This window comes from Podarcis tiliguerta, assembly GCF_965153285.1.
Source record: "Podarcis tiliguerta genome assembly, chromosome: 14".
Classification (NCBI taxonomy): Eukaryota; Metazoa; Chordata; class Lepidosauria; order Squamata; family Lacertidae; genus Podarcis; species Podarcis tiliguerta.
Genome location: NC_139547.1, coordinates 18,955,569 through 18,974,454, shown reverse-complemented (window position 1 = coordinate 18,974,454; position 18,886 = coordinate 18,955,569). Strand labels below are relative to the sequence as shown.

Here is an 18,886-nt window from a genome sequence, read left to right as displayed (position 1 = left end):
CGCTCTATAGGCCGAGGGAGCTGGCATTTGTCTGCAGACAGCTTCCGGGTCATGTGGCCAGCATGACTAAGCCGCTTCTGGCAAACCAGAGCAGCGCACGGAAATGCCGTTTACCTTCCTGCCAGAGCGGTACCTATTTATCTACTTGCACTTTGACGTGCTTTTGAATTGCTAGGTTGGCAGGAGCAGGGACCGAGCAACAGGAGCTCACCCCATTGCGGGGATTCGAACCGCTAACCTTCTGATCGGCAAGTCCTAGGCTCTGTGGTTTAACCCACAGCGCCACCCATGTCCCTCATCCCCAATTAGAATGATCAAAAACCGGAAGTGAATGTTATTGTTCCAGTTTTCGAATGATTTTCAGAAATTGAACGTCCAGAGTGGCTTCCATGGTTTTCGATTGGCTGCAGGATGCTCCTGCAGCCAATCGGAAGCAGCGCCTTTGAAGTCAAACTTTTGGAAAGTTGAACACACTTCCAGAACAGATTCGACTTCCAAGGTATGTCTGCAGCTCCCATTGGATGCCATTTGCCATTCATTTCAAGGGGAAGCCCAACTGTCTCCTCCTTATAACTTTAGGGAACTGTGCTAAGTCTCATAGTAACAACCATGGCAATAGTCTTGAGAGCCACTGTTGGGGATGATTCCCTCCCGTAGTGTGTGTTGCATAGGGTGACCTTGAATCTTACTTTATCGAGGACAGCCCACTATTTGAAAGCACCGTCTGAAGTTCAAATGTGTTTTAGCGCAGAACCACGCCATATATTCAACATATATGACTTCCCCCATAGGATCCTGGGAACTTCAGTTCCCCCCTCACAGGCCTGAAATTCCCAAACTATAGTTCCCAGGATTCTTTGGGTAACGTTGCATGTTTCATAAATGTGTTAGCTGTGCTTTAAAATGTATTGTGTGGATCTTTCCTTCGATTAAGGCTGGATCTATACAGATTAAAAAAAACGCTATAGAAAATAACGCTATAAAAGCTCTTAATGGAAAATCCCATTGGACGATGGATTACTGCTCCACAGCACCATCTGGTGTTGTATGTTTATAATGCAGTTATAACAATATAATGGACAAGTGTAGCTAAGTCCCAAGACGGGACCTTGAAGCTGCCCATTAGCAACACCTGAGCAGCATGAGCAGCAGACTGAGCAGGTAGGACACATAACACCTGAGCATGACCATCTTCCCTGCTCTGGTGAAATTTATTATATTTAAATGATAGTAATTTTTATACACATATAAACTGTCAGGGTTGGATTCAGGCATAGGACAGTGACGAGAACAATAAATCATCCAAGGCGAGTGAAGTTAGCTCTTTATTCAAGGAAACAAACCACAGCTCAGTCCTAGTGGTCTCAGCAACTCTTTCTAGGAGGTCTTCCCCAAGGAAGCAGTTGCGAGCACTGAAAGTCCCCACTTTCCCAGTGCCCTAATACTCTTCCTCTCCAGGGTCTTCCCCACACAGTCTGAGACTGTGTCTGCACACAACCATCCTCTTCTCTGCCTGTTTCATTTCTCAGTGAGTTTTAGGGGAACGGGGGAGGGGAACTGGTCACAGCAGGAGGGGGAGACTCCCTGGATTCTTCAGCATACCATCCCCACTCTGCCTCTTGGCCACACTCCCCTCCTGCCTCTGCCTCAGCCTCGAAGTCTGAACTGCTCTCTGCCACAGTCTCCTCCTGCTCACTAAACCCTGCAACCTCTCCTGCTGCTGACACCTCCTCCTCCTGAACCAGCCACTTACCGGGTCTCAATTTCAACTGCAGTGCCGTCCCAGCTCTCTGAGTGTTAAAACCTGCCATGTCCTAACTAGGCAAGCTGCTTGATTAGAAAGCTCTTTAAAACCCCATTTGGCTCTCCGCCCAAACTGCAGCCTTTGCATTTGGCATCTGCAGAAGGGTTTGTTTTCTTAGCTGATTCTCTCTTGGCGTTATTTGGACGTCGCCCATGTATCTTCGGGTGATTGTGCTGCTGAGACTCAGAGGCAGGAGGACTTGGATACGGGCTCGCTTTGCCAGCATTCAGCCCATCTCTGCGTGTTCTCCTTTCTTTCTCTTCCCCTGCTTTTTTTGTTTGCAGGATGGCTGCCAAGGATGGAACACTTCCCATTTAAACGGCTGCTTAGCTCAGGAGTCACCAAAGTGTGTCCACCAGTATCTACTACAGTGTTCGCAAAAGGTCTCAGTAAATAGCCCCTCCAAAATCGACAATGCATGTGAGGCTGCCTGTTCTTCTTCCTCAGTTCCTGCATTGAGTTGGAACAAACTAGTTTCATAGGATCATCTATTTGTGAAGAGCTCTCCATACTTTGCCATGATGAAGGTTTCAGATTCAATCCCTGGTGTTGCCAGCAGTGGCACAGTGGCAAATTCGGAAGTGCAGGGTCCTTCATGATAGTCACAGCCACAACCTTGTTAAGATTATACAAGCTTCTACAATAAACTTACAATTATACAACAGCAATAATTAGGGATATTTAGCAATGGTCAATCCAGATCTCCAGGTGTCGCCTTTCAGCTAGATCTAATATTTTCCGTGCACATACATGAGGAAATGGTTTGGAGTGCTCTCATAGCTGCTTTTGGAGTGACTTTAGTTGTGTTCTCCATGAAGTCCCATTGCATATCATACCCTTGAAACTGAAGCATCTTGTGTTTTCAGTGTCCCAGAGTGTTTGCTTTGGAGCATACAGTGCCTAAAAAGCTCCCAGTTCCTGCTGATTGGGTAATACTGGCATATCCTAGACACTTCAGTAGGGACTCCGCTGCAGAAATAGTAATGGGTGTTTGATACCACCACCACTGCATGAATGGATCTTAGTTATTTCAAAGTTCTTGCATAGAAGAGCTGGAGAAATCGTTATACAATCTTGGACAAGCAGCTTATTTATAACCTGGCTCATTCTGAGGTAGCATTGTACATCGGCTTTATGCCAGAGTCTGGAGAGATGATCTCCCCAGTACTGGATTAAAGTTCATGCATAGTGAGCTCCAGAGTAGAGGCCCTGTGACATATTCAAGGTCCTTGTGGAGTATTTTTGTTTGAATGGCCGTCATCGTATCCTCAGTGGTGGAGCTTCATGCTCAGGCACTGGGGGGGAGGGGTGGAGAGCAGGAGGGGGCAGGACTGGCGTGTGTCCTGGGGGTGTGGCGTGGTGCCCAGCATGGGTGGGGGGGCAGCTACGATGGCACCCCACCGGGATCGCGCTGCTGGGAGCGGTGCGCTCCCCCCGCACTCCTCTTCCTCTGGCAGTGCATATCCCTGGCCCTGTATTCTTTTAAACTTCTCCATATCCCAAAGAAGCTTTCCAAAAATGCTTCTTGAACTTCACGCTCAGGGCCAATCTGCTGCATCAGATCAACAGAGGAATAGACTACTGGGGAAGCCTGGTGGCACAGTTAACCAAATGGTCATCAACTGCAGCAGCAGCAGCATTTTGAGGGATGAAAATGCTCCAAATGCACACCCACCAATGATGGGATAGGGATACTTTGCCTTCTTCACATACCAAGGATGAGTGTGGAATACCCATCCCTTCCTGCTACAAATACACAACCTGTCACGCATTGCCAAAAGCTGTTGCCTGCCTGCTAAGCAGTCTGTTCATTTACTCTGCAATAATTTGTCCTGTGATGGAACTATGAGAGTGCTTGTTCTTTTGGCTACAGATATATTAGAAAAACAATATTTGTTTCCCTCCCCCCTCCCTGCAGTATTGCTATCAGAAGCCTCAGCATCTGAAACTGAGACGGATTATATCTCTGTGTAAATTACTGAAAATTATTTCTAAATTTGCACCTAGACATACACATTAGCAGCTGTAAATTTCATGCCACTCGGGGCCCTCTCAGGAGCCGACACACAACAGAACACCCTGGTGCTACAATCCAAATTACAATCTTCCTCCGTTTTGGTGATGCTGCGTAAGCGATGATATGTGAAAAGCCACAATCACATTTCGAGTGTCTGGGTTTGTTTTTGTCTATGTATTAAAGAGCAGCTGCTGTGTAGAAGATGGGGTGGGAATAAAGATCAGGCCATAGGGGCTACTTTTCCAGAATCTACGTACCAAACCACCCCATCACAAAGCTGCCCTTTACCACAGGAGACAAGCATTACCTTCTTCCAGTGCCATGATATTGTTTCTTGGTTGGTGGAAGAGCATCATTATGACATGCACACAGATGAAGCAGATGAAGCAAAAAGCTTATTTCCTCTCCTGCGTCAAGCCTAGAGGGATGTGTTGGCTGCCAGCTATGTCACCCACAGCACCGGTTAACTCTGCTTGGTCTCGCGTCTTACCGCTGAGCACCATAATGGCCTTCAATAACACAGAACGTTGTGTTTTGTCTTTCGGCATCTGCGTACATTCCTTTTTCCGGCAACCTAGGAAAGCTAAGGCAGATGCTTCCATAGAACCATGCGTCCAGCTTGCCCTGCTTACTTGCTGCCTTGAAAGGAACCTACCTTCTCTCTCCTCTTTTCTTGAAGGACCCTGCTAACCTCTAGTCTGAAGCAGCTAGCCCTGGAGACTTAATGGAGATTCAAACCTGCTGACTTCTAGTTCGAGGTAACCAACCCGCTGCCCTTTGGTTTTGTACATTTCTGGGAATGGCATAATAAACCTGGAGTCAGAAACAGGAGGAGGAAGGAAGCAAATAATGAAGATAGGGTTAGGGTTAACCCTTACTGTGCTAATTCACCTTGTTGGGTCACCTTAGAAACCCACCAGTTAGATAGTTTTAGACTCTGAGTTTATGGATCTTATGGATGTTTTGCCTCCAGAAATTTGTATTGGTTTGTTTACTTCAAAATGTGGTAAACCAGCCCTGCTGATCTCATTCTCCTGAACAGGGCCTTGGACCTCTTGCCCCCAAATTCTACCTTAACAGCAAGCCCGGCTGGTATCCACTTGATGGGGAAATAATTTCTCGGGCTGGTTTTAAGGCAACAGGCCATGCAACATTGCTTTCTTTCTTATTTGTTTATTTGTTTTTTTTAAACTGAATGGCACACTCATGGAGATGTTTAAAGGAGGGGAAAGATCCTTGAGTTTTCAGCAGCTGCACTCCAGCCTACTATTATTTAAGGAAACATGGTCTCTTGTGTGAGAGAACTTTTGATGGACATTGGGGTATTTAAAATGTGTGTGTGTTGTCAGAGACAGAGAGGGGAGAGAGAGAGAGAGAGATGTTGGCTGTCATGAATATTATAGTAGAAAGAGAAACCCCCCTGGGCTAAAAACCTATCTCCTTGACATTGTTTATAGCAGAACAAGAGCTCCTCGGAGTACTAATTGCTTTAATAGTGTAAGCAAACTCCTTCAGTCACTTGAGGAAATCTCCCTGTTGAGATAAAGGTCTTGTTGAAGCTAGCATAACACAGTAGCTGAGCCTGCAGTACTTTTACTCATTTACCTGGGAACAGTGCTTTGTTTTCTAAAAAAAAAATTTAGGGGTACTCTCATTTTCCTACTCATATTGAAATACTGCCCCTCAATGAGGCCAAACTTAGATTCACAAAATGTTTAGGGGTATGCGTACCTCTGCATACCCCCCCGGGGGGGGGGAGCACTGCCTGGGAGCAAGTCCTATGAAACTCATCAGGACTTACTTCTGAGTAGGCAGGTGTCAGCTTGCATTGGAAGAGTCTTGCACTCCAACTTGGGAAGCCTCTCTTTTGAATCTTGGGTCTCTGCCGTGAACTTACTATGTAGCCTTAGGTAAGGCACAAATACAATCAGCCTCCACTCCTCATCTGCACTATAATATAACTCACATCTGTACTCACTTCACAGGGTCATAGTGAGGACTGCCGCAATGTGTCTGAAGTGCTCTGATCCCTCTGAAGCAGGGGTGTAGGGCCTGTCATCTTCCAGATGTTGTTGGACTCAACACCCATCAGCCAGCAGAGCCACCAGTCAAGGCTGATGGGAGTTGTAGTCCATCTGGAGGGCAGCAGTTCCCCATCTCTGCTCTCAAGTAGTGTATAAAAGCTAAGCTATTAATGATGTTATTACTGTGGTGTATTCTCTCTGGAATAACTGGGCACAGGGGGCACTGAGGAGAAAGGAGGAACATACCAAAGCTAGGCTTCCCCTTTCTAATCTCATTTTCATATTGGACAGCACTCAAGAATTGTCAACAGTTGCTCTGCAAGGAGAAATTGAGCAGGTGGAAACTTTTCCTATCGCTGCACCTGTGGTGGCGATAAAACTTCACCTACTGAATTTCTGCCTGTTGTGCCCATTAAAGCAGGGATGGGATGGGGGACTTCCAGTGTTGTTGGACCACAACTCCCATCATCCCTGACTATGGGCCATGCCAAGCAACAGCTGGAGGACCACAGTTTCCTCATCACTGGTTAAAGGCACAGGAGCCATTCCTGGGTGTGAGTGTGTGAATTGTTTGCAAACCAACACAAGCTTTCCTTTTGCTACCCTTGCCAGACGCAAAAAAAAAAAATAAGCTGTATAGTTGGCATGCGGTGGACTTGTTTTCTTTTCTTTTTAAATATATTTTAATATTTTAATGTTTCAATATTTTAATGTTGTATTTTAATTTTGTTTTTAAGTTGTAATCATTCAACTTGTTTTTATTATTGCTTGTTAGCCGCCCTGAGCCCGGCCTTGGCTGGGGAGGGCGGGGTATAAATAAAAATTATTATTATTATTATTATTATTATTATTAAAATGCATCTGCAGGGACCCTGTTTTGAATGTTTGCCTTCTGTTAGGATCTATCTTTTTGCTTCCATGCCACAGGACCAATCATGGTCAAGGTTCTCCACATCTGCCTTTTAAGGAAAAACAAACAAACATGGGGCCTTCCAGTCATAAAACCTTGAGCTTACATTAGACCACATCTGCACTGTATATTTAAAGCAGTATCATACCACTTTAAACAGGTATGGCTTCCCACAAAGAATCATGGGAAGTATAGTTTGTTAAGGCTGCTGAGAGGATACCCCCTACTACCCTCACAGAGCTATATTTATCAGAGTGGCTTAACAATTAATCCCTCTTCCCAGGGAACTCTGAGAAATGGTAGGTCTCTGAAGGGACCAGGAGATCTCCTAACAACTCTCAGCGCTCATAAAATTGTATGAGCCATGCAGGGGAATTCTCTCTTTTATATGCTAGTTTTCTGAGGGCAAGGGTTTTTGCACACAGATATGTGACCCACAGGGATGCGGGTGGTGCTGTGGGTAAAAGCCTCAGCGCCTAGGGCTTGCCGATCAAAAGGTTGGCAGTTCGAATCCCCGCAGCGGGGTGCGCTCCCGTTGTTCGGTCCCAGCACCTGCCAACCTAGCAGTTCGAAAGCACCTCTGGGTGCAAGTAGATAAATAGGGACCCCTTACTAGCGGGAAGGTAAACAGCGTTTCCGTGTGCGGCTCTGGCTCGCCAGAGCAGCGATGTCACGCTGGCCACGTGCCCCGGAAGTGTCTCCGGACAGTGCTGGCCCCCGGCCTCTTGAGTGAGATGGGCGCACAACCCTAGAGCCTGTCAAGACTGTCAAGACTGGCCCGTACAGGCAGGAGTACCTATGTGACCTACACACAGGGAAGCCCCACTCCAAACATTTAAAGCACACCCATTGCACATTGGAAGCACATGGCTTTCAGTTCTCAGTACCCTTAAACTACGGTTCCCAGGATTCACTGGGGGAAGTCATGTGCTTTAAATGTGTGGCGTGGATCTGCCCACACACATACCTGCAACCTGAAATGGTACAGTCCAGGAAAAGCTTGACCACTGCATCCTGCTGTATAAACATGGCTCTCAGCGAGAGAAAAAGCAGACCCTCTTGTATGGCGAGTGCCAAGAGGATATATTTTCTTTTTCCATGTGCCCAAAAGGGAAAGCTGTTCCAAGCAAAATGTCTGGGTCTGAGGAGTTTCCACCACAGCAGTTGATCAGGTTCTTGTTGAGACTAGCACTGTGTGCAAATGGCCTCTCAAAACTCTCTTCACTCTATTCGTAGTCTGAGAAATTAGAAAGGGTGAACCATTTCGTTGAATCTCTCTAGAGCAGTGGTTCCCAACTTTTTTGGGCCATGCCCCACCTAAGCATCTCTAAAATCCTGATGGTACAGTGGTACCTCGGGTTAAGAACTTAATTTGTTCTGGAGGTCTGTTCTTAACCTGAAACTGTTCTTAACCTGAAGCACCACTTTAGCTAATGGGGCCTCCTGCTGCTGCCGCCGGGCCACTAGCGAGCGATTTCTGTTCTTATCCTGAAACAAAGTTCTTAACCTGAGGTAATATTTCTGGGTTATCGGAGTCTGTAACCTGAAGCATCTGTAACCTGAAGTGTATGTAACCCGAGGTACCACTGTAATTCTTATTATTCAAAAAGTGGGCTCCTATTCACATGGAGGAAGCCTAAAAGGCCATTAACAATTGCTAATAACTCATTCTCGAATTGCCCCCCTTAAAAATCAAATTGCCCCCCTGTGGGGCGTGTGCCCCACGTTGGGAACCACGGCTCTAGAGAGAGGAGAAATTCTGCCAACAGTTTCTCAAGTGTGAGGCTCACCATTAAGAGTGACAAGAACGCAAAGGTGTTTTTCTTTTTCTTTTTTGCTGCCACTGCAAATGAGGCCAGTAGCAAATGTGCCTCCTGCCTGGCTGCAATTTGGTCTCTTCCAAAAGAGAAGTGTCTCACAAGGGGAGGTGGAGCTACTGGACCAACGTCCTGGCAGCTGGGTCAATTTTGCCTACCAAAGGGAGAGCAGGAGGTCAGCGTGGGGAGGTTAGTGTGGCCCAAACGCACTACCCTCTCTCATAACACTAGCACTCATGCACAGTGACACTGTGTTGCCCCTAAGATGGGGGGAGGCATCATGCATATGTGGAATGCCCTCCCATCAGATGTCAAAGAGATAAACAACTACCTGACATTTAGAAGACATCTGAAGGCAGCCCTGTTCAGGCAAGTTTTTAATGTGTGACATTTTAATGTCTTTCTAATCTTTGTTGGAAGCCACCCAGAGTGGCTGGGGAGGCCCAGCCAGATGGGCGGGGAACAAATAATAAATGATGATGATGATGATGATGATGATTCACGTCCTGCGCACTTCACACAATGTCGCAAACATCTCTGAAGGCTCCCCAGGCCGGTGCATCCTTCTGCGACGTTGCACTGGGGCCCCTCAATATTGGGAGGGCTGAGCCCCCTTCAAACAATTATTGAGAGTTCGGAAGACAACCCCACCCCCTTGAGTTGGCACACCTGCTCATTGACTATCAATGAAGCTGAATGTTGGAAAATTCACAACCAATAAAAGAAAGCAGTGCATAGTTAAGCTATAGAAATTTCTGCCACAAAAGGCAGTGATAGCCACCAAATCAGATGGCTTAAAAAGAAGTCATGGAGGATGAGACTATCAGTGGCTAGCAGCCATAGTGGCTAAGTTCTGCCTCGATGGCCGGAAACTGTAATGTTTCCAGCCAGTGGGTTGCAAGCTGACCTTTGCTGAATCACACTACCATCTTTTCTTTCGTATATATATTTCATTATATTTTCTGTTTTCCAATTTAAGATACTCATTTTTACATCCTTAAGATATCAATCACTCCCCTCCTTCTCTTTCCATGGTTCATTTTGCATATCATAAATCCCTGCATATTTTACAGAAATTATACAAGTCAGCATTCCATTATTGCATCTATCAAAGCTTGTTTACACTGCTGAATTTATCTTAATGCTGCCAGCGTACACCATATATCCAATAAATATTTTCCAATCTTCTCTAAACGTATGTTCTTCTTGTTCCCTTATTCTATATGTTAAGTCCGCAAGCTGTGCATATTCTGTCAACTTCAGCTGACATTCTTCTTTAGTTGGGACCTCGCTCGTTTTCCATTTGAGGGCTAACAAAACATGGGCCGCAGTAGTAGCATACATAAATAACCACCATCTTCTTCCTACTGTGCTCTCTAGCTTTTAGGACCAGCTTCCAGCTTTTGGCTCCATTTGTATAGTTGCCTCAGAGGCAGCTGCTTCCTTCACCCATTGACACAGTTACCTGCTGGTGGTGTTGGTGTTGCTAATCTGGTTGCAGTAGAGGCTGCTCCATTAAGACAAATGGGGCACTGCCCCACAAACCCCCAGCTACCCTCAGCCAGTCCTCACCTGCCTGCCTTCTTACTTACAAGCAGCCAGGGGAGAGCACAGCCTATCAGCTTCCTCCTCTTTACCTTAGTGCCGCCATTGGAGAACACAAGACAGAGGAGAATGGGTTGACTCTGCCTGTCATTGGCTCTTGCACCACCTGCTGTTGGTCTCCCTGCCTTCTGCCCTACCGGTCCCAAAGGGCACCACCCACTGCTGATTGGCTCCAGGCAGCTGCCATTTAAGTTCCAGTACTGTCTCAAAGCAGCACCACATCACAGGTGCTAGAGGAATTAACATGGTAGCCAGGGCCAGCCCAAGACTTTTGGGCACCTGAGGCAAGACATGCCACCAATGCTTCCCCATGCAGATCCAGGCACATGCTCCAGTGGAGAGGTAGGCACATACCATCCAAGCTGGTTTGCCTCATGTCACCTCATTGGTGTGCCAGCTGTTATGGTGGCAAGCTAGCTTAGGGGCTGCAGGGCAGACCACATGGCACAACTTTCTAGCCACTCCCCCCCCCCTCAGAATTTGCCGCCTGAAGCAGCTGCCTCACTCTGCCTCATGATAGGAAGCTACCAGACTTAGTGCCAGGAAAAAATTAAAGGAGGTCCTGGAAATGTGCTTGGCTGCCCAAGAGCCCTTCTGGAGTAATGGGGTCCTGGTAGATGCCAAAGCATATCACATGGTGATGCCAGGACTGTTGTGTTAGAAAGAAAGAAAGAAAGAAAGAAAGAAAGAAAGAAAGAAAGAGAGAGAGAGAGAGAGAGAGAGAGAGAGAGAGAAGGGGAGAAGGCGAATGACTGGGTGGAAATGAGGACAAGGGATCCTTTGCACAAAAACAGCTGGGTAATAGACCTAAACAGCTTGTTAACATTAATTGCAGCTTACTGAAAGTAATCGCAGTTTACTGCACCTTTGGGGGCAAACAGTAGCTCTGGTGGGGGTGATTTTTCTAGCAGGAAACCAGCACAAGGAACAATGTGGATCAGAAGTGTGACGCTGTATTAAGGCACTGCTGGCTGCTTTTGGTTCGAAACAAAAGTGAACGAATTAGACACACACGCACACAATGTGCTTTGGCTCACAAAGTCCTCCTGTCCTGTCCTCTTTGGGCAATTGATGATCCAGAGAGAAATGGAGAAAGATAGGCCTATTCAGAAAATCGATTTATAGGCTGGGTCCTGGGTGCTTGAAGATGACAGCTCTAAGCTATGTTTTCTTTCAAGAGTGAAATGCTAGCTCCATTACAGCAGACACGAGGTGCACCCAGTGAAGACCTGTTCTCTTTATGAGGCTTTCAGATTTTCCAAAATCTGGCTGTTCTTTCCAGTGTAAGGTGCACATTTACTTAGACGGAAATCCCTTTGCATTCGTTTGTATAAAACTCAGACACCTTCAGTGCATCCGTGCGTTCAGCTAATAACCTGGTTTTGCCCTCCAATGCACACATACCTCTGCCTAATGGGGCTGACATAAATAATTCTGCCAGCTCCTCCTTCTTAGAATATAACTTGGGAAACAGGCTGGTCCAAACATATCCTTATTTCAGACCCTCCAGGTATCCCTATTTTCCAGGGACATCCCTGATTTAGAGAAGCCGTCCCAGTTCCTGATTTGATCCCGGGATGTCCCACTTTTCCTAAGGATGTCCCTATTTCATTGGAGGGTAAGGAGTTATCTGACGCCCGAGCTGTCTGAAGGCAATCCTGTATAAGAAGGGGTTTTTTTTAATGTTTAATGTTTTATGATGTTTTTATATATGTTGGAAGCTGCCTAGAGTGGCTGGGGCAACCCAGTAAAATGAATAGTAAAATTATCATTATGGAATGGGACGTCCCTGTTTTCAGTGGAGAAATGTTGAAGAGCATGTTATTTTGTTTCAGTTAATTTGATGACCAAGGAATTGTGGCAATTAAAACAAAAAATAATAAGGACAGGAGAGGAGAAGAGCATCGTCCCAAGTAGCTAAATGTATAAAGGAGTTTCAGTCTTGGGGTGGTTTGGAAGCCGGTCAGAATGGAATAAATTTCTTATTTTTGCTACAGCTGAGAAAACACACACACAAAAAGTCACAGAAGTATATTTATTTCTGTATTTGGGTTCCAGCGTTTGCCTTATTTAAGAAGGGGGGGAGAGATGTAAAACGAGTTCCTCCCCTGCCTAAAAACTTTCCCCTCCCATTTCCTGAAGCAAGCTGGATTTTGAACAGAAAAACTCTCAGTTCTAGGAAGGCATCTTGTGAAAACAATCGGGGATTTGTTCACAGAAGTGTGCACCAAATCACGGGACCCAAATGAACCAGAGCTCCTCCACATTTCCTCCGTTATGTTAGAGCCCTGTTTGGGCGGGACTCCCCAAGCATCAGATCTATGTTCTGGCCCATGGTGTGGTAGAGGGGTCACAAAATGAAACTGATTGGCACTTGGTCCAAGTTTGATAAACCAATGTCCATTTTTATGCCATATTTATTTACTTACAGTAAGAGGCGGGGCACCTCAGACTCAGGAGCCAAATGTGGCCCTCCACACCTTTCAGTGTGGCCCTTGGGACTATTCCCAGGACACCCTCTTCCCCAGCCACACCCCCTCTTATCAGACCACACCCTTCTCCAGCCCTGCTTTCCACCCTCCTTAAGTGGTTTTCCCGTCTAGAATATGTTTTTTAACTCTGATAATGCATCTTGCCTACCTGAATAGAGGAAAGAGAGAGAGCAGTGTGTCATGTTGTGTAGAAAATGGTCTGCATTCCTGACTACCAGCACCCAATTTTGCAAGGGGTGATGATGGCTGCTTGCTTAGAAGGATTCCAGAAAGAATGATAATATGAACGCCAGTTGCTTGGGAATACAAGAGGGGGGAGTCTATTGCACTCACAGTCTGCTTGCAGTCATCCTAGAGGCACTGCACAAAACACAGTGCAGGAATTGATGGGCTTTTGGTTTGGTCCTGCAGGATTTTTCTTATGTCCTTATGGTGCTCAGATGCAGAAAAATAGATGACTAAGAGGCCACAATAGAGGAGTGTTTTGGTTTGTTTTTCGATTAGTATAGAGAGAATGGACTCACAATTTTTCTCCTTGTCTCATAATACTAGGCGGATCATCCAATGAAAGTGATCGGCACTAAGAGCATAGGAACAGAATAAGAGCCTGTTGGCTCAGGCCCAAGGCCAATCCTGTTTGCACAGTAGCCAACCAGGTGCCTAGAAAAAGAAGGCCACTTTGCTGAATCTTCTCTGAATATCATCCACTATTTTCATGTGTTGGCCACCACTTTCTCTCCAGTTTGTTATGTCTTTCTATATGCTGCACCTTCACCAGAATTGGTTCCAGGATGTTTTTTTACATCATCATGATAGATTGTATCCAGCTAAGTTCTAGTTGGAGTACAGCCACTGAAATTAATGAACCTTAGTTATTCATTTCAATGGGATTACTCTGAGTAGGCCAGCATGGTATAGCGGTTAGCATTTCAGTGTAGGACCTTGCAAATCAGGGTTCATCCTCACTCAGCCATAAAGTACAATGGGTGGCCTTGGACCCAGTCACTGTCTCTCAGCCTGACCTGCTACACAGGGTTACGTAGGAATAAAATGGAGAGGGGGTGAACCAAGTTTGCCGCCTTGAGCTCCTTGGAGGAAAGGTAGAAACAACAACAACACTGGATACAACCTAATTAACATTACTAATTAATAGTATATCAGACAGGGAAGGTTCTTCTCCCCCATTGTCATTTCCAGAAGATCGCCCCTAGTTGAACTGACGCTTGCTCCACACCTCTCGCAAATACAGGAGGCACTCTCACTTCTTGTCACCCTCGTTCCACAAAAGATGGTGCTGTCCATTTCTCTCTAACACAGCTCTTTTGTCTTTGTGCTTCTTTCAGGAAAACAATGACCACTTTTCTACTAGCCTTTGTGTGTTTGCGGATCATCACTGCAGCTGTCGCTGTGGACGTTTTAGGTATGTGAGACCTCCAGAGCCATCCTTAAAATATATGAAGTTTTGTGTGTGGATAGTGTTAGGCCTCAAGCCCCTTCCTGTGAACAGTATCCTGTTCTCACAGCGGCCAGCCAGTTGCATGTGGCAAACCCACAAACAGGACCCAAGAACAAGAGCACTCTCCCTTCCCCTAGGATTCAGAAGCATTACTGCTTCCAAACATGGAGGCAGAATCTAGCTACCAGTGGTGTGAGGTCTATGGACATGGGGCACTAGGCTAGTCCCTTACATGTTCCCAGTAGATTAGAATATTAAAGCCTAGCACCTCCTTCCCAAAGCCTGGGAAGCTTCTACCTGGCTTAGAGAGGGAGGCGCCAGAGCCATCTTTCCCATTGGGTTTACTGGCGCGTTGCGCCAGGGCGCCGGCCTCTCAAGGGTACCCCAGTGAGTGGGGGAGCTGCGCAGCTTTGCCAGTGGCCTCCCCTTTCCCTCCTGCATGTCTGCCAGCTGCGCCCCGTCAGCCATATGGCTGGAGGACATGCAGCTACCTTCCCAAGCATCGCCTGGAGGAGAGCGATCCCCACAGAGGCTTAGGATGGAAGCTGCACCCCGCCAACTATATGGCTGGCTGATGTGCAGCTGCCTTCCTAAGTCCCCACGGGAGGCGAGCAATCCCCGCCCGGCTTAGGGAGGTGCGATGTTCATGCGTGCAACATCAGGACATTGTGATGTCGCACACATGATGTCGGGGGCCGCATCGCCTTTGTAAGCTGGTGCCTCTAGGCCTAATGATGCCCCTATGAAAGATTTCACCACATGCCACCGATAGCCACCATGCCTAGCAATGGATGAATGCTGCTGATTTCTGCCTCTCTCACCTCCTCATCTTCTTGGAATCAGCAGATCATGGTGCCACACTGAGTGTGAGCATACCTTTACGCTCCCCCCTGCGCATTCCCCTGGGAAACACCCTGACCATCCCTTGTTACTACATTGACACATTGGAACACGTCACCACGTCTCCGTTCACCCCACCTCTGACTCCGCGGATCAAATGGAGCAAGCATTCGGGCGGCAAAGAGGTTGTCTTGCTGGTGGCCATGGATGGGCACGTGAGAATCAACACTGCATACCAGGAGGTGGTCTCTTTGCCCAATTACCCAGCCATACCCACTGATGCCACGCTGGAAATCAAGGCACTTCGCTCCAACGATACCGGGATCTATCGCTGCGAGGTGATACATGGCATTGAGGATAGCCAGGACACCGTAGAGGTGAAGGTAAAAGGTAAGGTTGCATCTTTTCCTGTTGCTGCCGCTATGGCTGACCTTTTTGAGTTGGGTTCTCCAGATGGCCATGCACTTCACACAAGGAGTGGTTGCCAGGGCAAGCTAGCAGGGCTTACCGCACCTTCCACTACCGGCATTTCTGCAGCTTACCAGGAGGCAGTGAGTTTGGCGCGGCCCACCATCACCAACGGCTGTTAGATGCAAGAGAAGTTGGCAACCATGGAAGTTTGCTTCTAATTGCAAGAGTGGGGTGATTTTGACAGGCCCATGACATTGTCGGAGACTGGGTAGAAGAGGAATGGTGGAGACCTCCTCCCCATCCTGACCCTTACCAGGGAGGAAGAAGAGGAAGACAGGATAGATTTACAACAGGGGGTTGAGGGAGGTCGCAGCTCAGAGGTTGATGAAGGGGGAAGTTGGGAAATCATGGGAGAGCAACACCCGGCTGAAACATTGTCATTAGAAAGCTTTCCAGGCCCTCCATACCCCAGAACCCGGAGAGCCTTAAAAGTAGGAGAGCAAAGAACTCAAAGACAGAGGACACTTCTCAGCACCCGTAGAGGAGATGATGAGAATGAGGAATGAGAAAGTGGGAAAGACGACGGGTGCAGAAATTTAAAAAAGGCTGTAAGAAACTTTTCCTTGTCTCTATAATTCCTGGGCAACCAGCCGGGAGCCGCTGACAGCATCCTGACAGACATAGGGCAAAACGTTTAACTGCATTCTGAGCTTGCCATGGTAGCAATCCTGCTCACCTATCAATGGTGTTAAAGGTGGGGGGGGCAAATAGACTGATCAAATGGACTTACCCACCATGGTCACCACCATGGTACCTTTCCCCTGCCCATCCTGAAATTTGACTTGAAAGAAACATTGTGTTGTATCCAATGAGAATAAGTTGCGGTGTGTGCTTGGTTGCAGCGTGTGTGTTTGTGTGCGGTGCCCGCAACACTTTCTCCAGTTTGAAGGAGGGCCCGTGGGCCTCAAAGGGGAAGTTTATGTGTTTCAGACCTGCAGGGACCCAGAAGCAAGCACACAGGCAACTCTAGATTCTCTGCAGTATCACTCCAGTTCCTGAAAATCCTAAGTTGCTGCCCTCTGCCTCACTTATATTTTAAACTCAACTGGTTTGGGTTATTTACTGATGAATGTGTGTATGTTGGTGAATGTGTTTTCCAGGCATCGTGTTCCATTACAGAGCCATCTCCACCCGGTACACTTTGGACTTTGAGAAGGCTAAGCAGGCCTGCATCCAGAACAGTGCTGTCATTGCAACTCCAGAACAGCTTCAGGCTGCCTATGACGATGGCTTTGACCAGTGTGATGCTGGATGGTTGGCTGATCAGACAGTCAGGTGAGTGCTGGCAGGGAATTATATGAACAAACCACAGGGGAGAAATTGGTCATTGGGGAAAATTCAGGTTATCATGGACAAGGAATCAGAAAAGGGTCAGAGGTCAATGTGACTAGGGGCTGTTCCACACCGGGTTTTGCTTCTTGCAGCTGTATTCTGCAACATGGCATTGGGTATATTGTTGATTTTCCTGCTCTTTTTGTACTGCAGTACCTGTTGGGTTATGGAACTGTAGCTTTTTGACCCATATACCCTCATGTTATATCAGATTTCATTCACACCAGCGGACATCACAACTAACGTCACTGGACGTCGCTATTCTTCCATCTTTTCTGCACATGCGTGCTCCTTTTCCCTCATAATTCCCCCCTGAAAACAGCAAGGAAGAACTGCATGTGGGAATGCCACCCCAATTTTCATGACTTTGCTCCTGCAATTTCCCAGGTTAATGGAACACCCCCCCCCCCCCAATCAGATCAAGGGATGCACATTGGCCTTCTCTCTCAAATTTCATATAGATGCTAAAGAGGTTTGGAGTGGTGATGACTGACCAGGAACAAGACCTGGGGGTTGTAGTGGATGACTCAGTGAAGATATTGACCAAGTGTGTGGCAGCTGTGAAGATGGAGAAGTCCATGTTAGGGACTGGAAATTAAACAGCCAATATCACAATGCCGTTACACAACTCTATGTTGTAACCACACTTGGAATACCGTGTACACTTCTGGCCATACTCACCTCCACAAGGAAGTTGTAGAGCTGTAACAAGTTCAGAAAACAGTAATCAAAATGATCGAGGGGCTGGAGCAACTCCCTATGCGAAATGGTTGCAACTGTAATGGTTCTAGGGCTTGCTCGTGCGTAAGTTGCCTTTACTCCTGGCTAGGTTGCATGGTTGAACCCTTTCTGTCAGGACAGCCTCAAGATCCATGGCTGCCTCAGTCGCTGGCAGAATCCGTCAGTGGGCGTTTCTTAAACCACTTCCAACATAGAAGCTGTTTGACGCCCAGTCTCCTCCCCCGTTGCCTGCGCGAAAGTTTCCTGCGCAAGGTGGGTGTGGGCAACGGAGCGCTCGTACCCTCTCCGCTGGTCTCCTGCGAAGAGTCTTGGAGCCACCTCTCCGATTCCTCTATCTCCTCCCCTTCTCCACTGGTGTTACGCTGATTACCTTCCCCAGCGGATGGGCTATCCCTCCTTCTACTAGGACCCTCTCCACCATCGTCCGGGAGCCTCCTCTCCGCCTCCTGCTCCGATGGCAGTTCCCTGACAGCAACATTTGGAGGTTTTTTGTTTAGAGAAAAGGCAATTGAGTGGGTACGCTATGGAGGTGTCTAAGATCATGCATGGCATAGGGGAAGTGAATAGGGAGGTGGTTTTCTCCCCCCTCTCTCATACTTTTACATCCTGGGGATTCAGCATAGATAATATAATTTACTTCTTCATGCAACACAGTCGAACTATGGAAACTGCTCCCACAGGGTGCAATGATGGCTACCAACTTGGATGGCTTTAGAGGAGGATTAGACAAATCTATGAGGTCAACACTGTCTATGGCTTGGCTACTTACCCTGATGCCTATGTTCTACCTCTACTGCTGGCGGTAGTATATCAAGTAGGGACAGCTGCTGTTGCATTCAGGTTCTGCTTCCAGGCTTCCCATGAGCATCTGTGAGGATGCTGGACTAGATGGGCTTTTGATCCAGCTGCTAGGCTCTTCATACCTGCAGAGGTGTATATCCAAATTCTGCTTAGGTTCCCTTTGCTCTTCAAGATACTACCTCCATCCCAGCACCATACAGTAAGCAGTATTTCTCCACCCCACCCCCCAGGCAACACACTCTTCTTCTTCTCACTGAATCTCTCACTGAATCAGGTACCCAATGCACCATCCCCGGGAAGGTTGTTATGGTGACAAGGATGAGTTTCCTGGAGTGAGAACATACGGTGTTCGTGAGACTGATGAGACGTACGATGTGTATTGTTATGCAGAAGAAATGGAAGGTAATTGTTTCTTACTTATTTAACACTTATACACTCCATTTGCCACCTCAAGGTACTCATGACAGTTGGTGGTCTGTGGCCCTCTTGTGGTGCAGCAGACCCTGGGTGACTTTACATTCACGAGTTAGCTTCTCCAAGTGCTCAAGGATATCATTTTGAATAAAATATACGTGC

General features: G+C 47.1%; 1 protein-coding gene across 5 annotated transcripts in view; it reads left to right on the top strand.

Moving 5' to 3' along the window:
• ACAN (aggrecan) overlaps window positions 1-18,886 on the top strand; it is an 85,586-nt gene that overhangs the window by 29,125 nt on the left and 37,575 nt on the right. For 3 of the 5 annotated variants that reach the window (XR_014504562.1, XM_083411779.1, XM_083411776.1), the window contains exons 2-5: window positions 14,013-14,089; window positions 14,972-15,355; window positions 16,537-16,711; window positions 18,585-18,712. Coding sequence is in view for 4 of the 5 variants with exons in the window: in XM_083411779.1 (XP_083267905.1) it covers window positions 14,020-14,089; window positions 14,972-15,355; window positions 16,537-16,711; window positions 18,585-18,712 (757 nt within the window). In the remaining variant the exon portion in view is untranslated. Of the gene's footprint in view, window positions 1-4,164; window positions 4,580-14,012; window positions 14,090-14,971; window positions 15,356-16,536; window positions 16,712-18,584; window positions 18,713-18,886 lie in introns of those variants that run through there. The other 2 variants (XM_083411778.1, XM_083411777.1) reach the window with 2 other exon arrangements.